The sequence below is a fragment of the Vespa mandarinia genome, chromosome 15 (genome assembly GCF_050613455.1).
Source record: "Vespa mandarinia isolate Hongniang chromosome 15, ASM5061345v1, whole genome shotgun sequence".
In the NCBI taxonomy this organism is placed as follows: domain Eukaryota; kingdom Metazoa; phylum Arthropoda; class Insecta; order Hymenoptera; family Vespidae; genus Vespa; species Vespa mandarinia.
This window is the reverse complement of record NC_140824.1, coordinates 1,472,501-1,477,500: the sequence shown is the minus strand read 5'-3', so window position 1 is coordinate 1,477,500 and position 5,000 is coordinate 1,472,501. Positions and strand designations below refer to the sequence as shown.

The 5,000-nt window shown below is 44.6% G+C and overlaps 1 protein-coding gene across 7 annotated transcripts in view; it reads right to left on the bottom strand.

Moving 5' to 3' along the window:
* Positions 1-5,000, bottom strand: part of fz2 (frizzled 2) — a 126,949-nt gene that overhangs the window by 3,241 nt on the left and 118,708 nt on the right. For 6 of the 7 annotated variants that reach the window (XM_035872918.2, XM_035872919.2, XM_085661542.1 and 3 more), the window contains one exon: positions 1-2,348. This exon is cut by the window's left edge and continues 3,241 nt beyond it. In XM_035872918.2, the coding sequence (XP_035728811.1) occupies positions 1-2,348 (2,348 nt within the window). Of the gene's footprint in view, positions 2,349-2,831; positions 2,931-5,000 lie in introns of those variants that run through there. The other variant, XM_035872922.2, reaches the window with a different exon arrangement.

Genomic DNA, 5,000 nt, shown 5'->3' with positions numbered 1-5,000 from the left:
AGACGCGCTAGCCACGCTACCTGGTGGTAAAAGTGCGCTACCAGGTCCCGGTGCCGCTGGATACGGCATGGCGACACGACCTACGACGCCCTTCATGCTGGCGCTTCCTATTCCTCCGCTGACGCCTGTCACGCCGGCTACCATACCGGCGCCACCGCCTCCGTGAACGCCTGCGCCACTCCCGCCTCCGAAGAGACGCCTCCATAGACGCCGCCAACTGTCGAGGGTTTTGCCGCTCCAGATCCAAACGCCCGACGTTATGCCGACCGCGAGGGCCATGAAGTACTTTAGCATGAGGACGGAGTATAGGGGCCTTGCTCGAGACCGACATGGACAGGCCAGGGAGCTCAGCCACTCGTCGCGTAATACGGACTCGTAGATGTGACAGGTTAGAACCGCGCCGGCTGGAAGTGTATACAGAACGCTGAACACGCCTATTCGTATCATAAGTTTCTCCAACTTGTCCGCTTTCGCTCCTGGCTGTCGTTTTATAACCGAACGAATTCTGAATAGACTGACGAAACCGGCCAAGAGGAAGCTCGTTCCCAGTAAGAGGTAAACGAAGAGCGGCGCTAGAATGAACGTGCTCACGCCTTCCGGAGCTACCGTGCATACTCCGGCTACCGGATCCCCCGCTACTCCTCCTGCCATGTAAGCCCAGACCGTTTGTACCGTAGGCGCTAGCCACGCTGCCAGATGAAAGTACTGGGAGTAAGAGGCTATTGCTTCGTTTCCCCATTTCAGACCGGCCGCGAGGAACCACGTGAATGCCAGTATGACCCACCAAACTGAGGATGCCATGCCGAAGAAATAGATCATCAGAAAGACCGTCACGCAAGCTCCCGGTCCCTGTGCTCCCGATCTCAGCGCTGGCCCGTCGCAGGCTATCTCTTCGTGTCCTATCACGTTCTTCGAGAGATAACCGAGGGACACGACGAAGTAACACGCCGAGAGGAAGACTATCGGTCTCTCAGGATACTTGAAGCGCTGGGTGTCGATCAGAAACGTGGTGACGGTCGTGAGAGTGCTTGCGGCGCATAGGCCGCTCCACAGGCACAGCCAAACGGCCGCGAACCCTCGCTCTTCGGGGGTGAGAAACGCCCCGTGACACGGCAGGGCGCAATCCCGTACCCCTGCAATTTCCTGAATGATGTTCCGAACGTTGTCCGCCTGCGGTGGCGCCGGAATGACTCCACTTACGGCCATGCCGGCCAGTCCAGCTCCCCCGCTGTTGCTTCCGCTTATCTGGCCGGGTATCACCGTGCCCGTTGTTCCCACCCCCAGAGGCACGAGAGGTGCCCTGCATCTGCACGAGCAATCCCTCGCCCTTTCCCCCGGGGGGTGCTGGCAGTTTTTTTGATTTTTTCCTGGCTTGCAACGAGCCGGCTGCATGGTCTTGGACGGTCTTGTTGGTCTAGTTGGCGTAGCTACTGGTTGCATCGGTGCATTGCTCGCCGAGCCACCACCGTTACCACCGCTTCCCGATCCGCCACCGTTGCTCGTACGATTATTTTGATCCATACAAAGATTCTCTGGATCGCCATAATTCGGTAACCTCTCGCAGGCCATTCTTTCCGGCCAAGAAAAACCGTACTGTTGCATAAGGGGCGCGCAACCGGCACGAGCCCTTTCACAAACGCTTTTGCAAGCTGGCAGAGGTTTAGTATACTCGGGCAAGCATATTGGCGTATACATCGAGCAAAGGAAGAACTTTAAATCTGGAGAACATTTGATCTCGACTAAAGGCCAAAATTGATGAACCTCCAAACCAGCCTCGTCTTGAGTATCGTGATTCAATTCGTTTGGCATGGCCGTTAAATTGTAACCAATACCACGGCACATCGGTATCGTGATCTCTTCGCATCGGCCATTTCCGTTCCCCGAACTTCCGCTATTACTACTTCCAAGTCCGGAATGACTACCACCCCCACCCCCACCACCACCACCACCTCCACCTCCACCACCACCAACACCACCAACACCACCACCGCTATTTCCACCACTCCCACTTCCACCGATCACGCTGTTCCCAGCACCGCCAGGTATACCTCCGGATACTGAACTCCCACCGGAAACTACCCCGATCGACGATGACGACGAGGACGAGGACGATGACGAAGAAGATATTGCCGATGACGAGGACGACGAACCACCGCTCGATAACGAAACCCCGCCGTTGCTCACCGAACCAATCGCTGATTCTAAACGTGCGACTGGTAGCGTAAACGCCATTAGCAATATCGATAAGAGTAGCGTCATTGTCCGGCTTGGTAACAACTTCGTCCGTCGAAGTGGTCTCATTGGTTTCGACCTTCGATTCATTCCCGCGTTGATCGCATCACTCCTGCCTGAAACAAAGATATTATTATTGAATTTTTAAACGGGGAAAAAAAAACAGAAAAGAAAAAAGGAAAAAAGAAAAAGATAATCCAACCACCGAGGGAAAACGAATTAAATAGATTCGTTTGATTTGATATCGGGAACATTCAATATCTTATTCACCAATGAAATACAAAGATTCTCACTGTTCGACGATACAAACGCGATTTTGCGATCATAGAAATGAATATATCATATATTCGTCGAACATTTTGTGCGAGCTTATAAAAAAGCATGATCATTTAAAATCCTCATCATAAACGTTAATATACGATGATATAACTAATAACGAAAATTATTCAAGATATATTATTATTTCGAAATTTTAAACCAGAAGGAGCTCGAAGAAGGATTCGATCAATTTTACTCTTAGAGTATCATATCTAATCTCTAAGCTATTAAGATACCGATGATAGATGCCGTTGTTCGTGACCTTAACGATCGGAGCATACCGTGTTCAGGTGGCCCCGTACATAAATCAATGTCCAACCATAGATCGCCAAGCTAGATCCAGTGTTGTGCTTCGTATATACTAACGTGGACCAAACACGATTGGCACGCATCGTACTATAAGGGATTTACCATGAGATGAAAAAAAAAAAGAGAAAGAAAGAGAGGGAGGAGGCGTCGGGAGGAAGGCAAGAAAAAGTGAAAAAAAAAAAAAAAAAAAACAGAAAGAGAGAAATAAAAAGTGCAGAGGGCAAAGGGTACACGGAAGAGGAGTGAGGAGAAGAACTCGAGAAGCAGTCACGGATCTTATAATAGTCGAGCCGCGGAAAACACGTGACCGGAGCGAAATGTTATTGTAGGAGTCAGTGTTAGTTTTACCGTTTGTTAACTGCTAGAAACCCCGAACCCGTTCCTCCTCCCCTAAGCTATTTATAAAACGCAACGGTTGCATCCCACGGTATACAACACCGTAAAAGTGTGCAGAGAGAAAGAAAGAGAAAAAGAGAGAGAAAGAGGACGACCAAGAAAGAGAGAATTTAAGGCACGAGCCACTACGTGTGTGGCTCGAGAAAGGATTGTGAACGGACGTGTCCTGAAGGATCGTTCCCCCTTCATAGAGGAAGAAGACAGGTCCTACGTGTCTCGACTTTACTAATTTTTTCTTTCCTCTCCTTCCCCTCCCCCCTGCCTCTCTCTCTCTCTCTCTCTCTCTCTCTCTCTCTCTTTTCTACTTTTAAAAGAAAATGGTGAATTTTTCTAGATCTCTAATTCTCTTTTAGCCTTACAAATGACTTTTCTCTTTAACGATGATAACTTGGCAAGAAAGTAAAAAGAGAGTAATAGAGGAAGTAATAGACAGAATAATAGAGAAAGAAAGAGAGAAAGAGAAAGTAGTACAGAGAGAAAGATAGACGGAATACTACATATACTTTTATTCCTCATCTCTCTGTTCCTCTTTCGACACAGAACGAATCGTTTATCTCGAAATTTGCATCTTCTTCAACCTCAACGAAAGAAGCCACCAACCATGAGAGAGAAAGAGAGAGAGAGAGAGAGAGAGAGAGAGAGAGAGAGAGGCACAAAGAGAAACAGAAAGACAGAAAGAGAGAGAGTATTTTTCCGTCAGACTCTTTGTACCTTCGTATTTACAAATGTACACGAAGAGAAACTCTCTTTCTTCCCTCTTTTCCTCCTTCCCCTTTTCCTCTTGCTTCTTCTTTTCTACTTCTTCTTTTTCCATTAACGTAAAGGAAGGAAAGGGAGAAATTCGATATTCGTACTTATCGAATTGAAGGCCAACAAATTCAGTATTCAATCGATTCCACGTTGTTAAAGAACCCTACTTAAATCGAGAACCGACCAAAGTCCAATAGTATGTATGTATACGTACACACACACACACACACACACACACACACACACACACGCGCGCGCGCGTATACACGTTTATATGTATATATCGAGTACACGAAAAGAAAAGAATAACTTATCGATATTACAATCCCTTTTACATTATCCTACTATTCCGTCCACTTGACTTATTATTATTCATATCGTGAAAAATTTAATCATCCGTATGAAGATCAACGTTTCATTGATCTCTCTTTCGTTTTTATCATCGTACTCTTTCTAAAACACGATCTCTAATTGAGAGAATTACAGCTGTTTTTTTTCCACTTCAAGCAAGACCTTCGATTGTTATTATATATATATATATATATACGTACGTATTGTATTATATGTATGTATGTAATAATAAAAAATTGTATATAATAATAATAATAAAAAAAAAAAGAAATAAATAAAATAATAATAATCAAAATAATATATTAATAATATCCCTAGTATTTAATTATATCTCTGCTTCTTTATAAATTCATGATAAAATTAATAATCATAAATATGCAAATATACAGATATAAATCGTACATAATCAATCATCGTACATACACATTTTTATAATCGATCATTTGATATAGAATACATTTCTTTTTTTTGTTTATACGAATATTTGTTAAATCGATAAACAAATAAATATATTTGTATTATTTGTAAGTGAATAAAATACTTTTATTATACATATCATTATCGAGTATCGATTGATCGAGTATATAAATGATATACCTGGAGTTGATGGAAGATTGAGAAAGAGTTATAGTAAAAAAAATTTT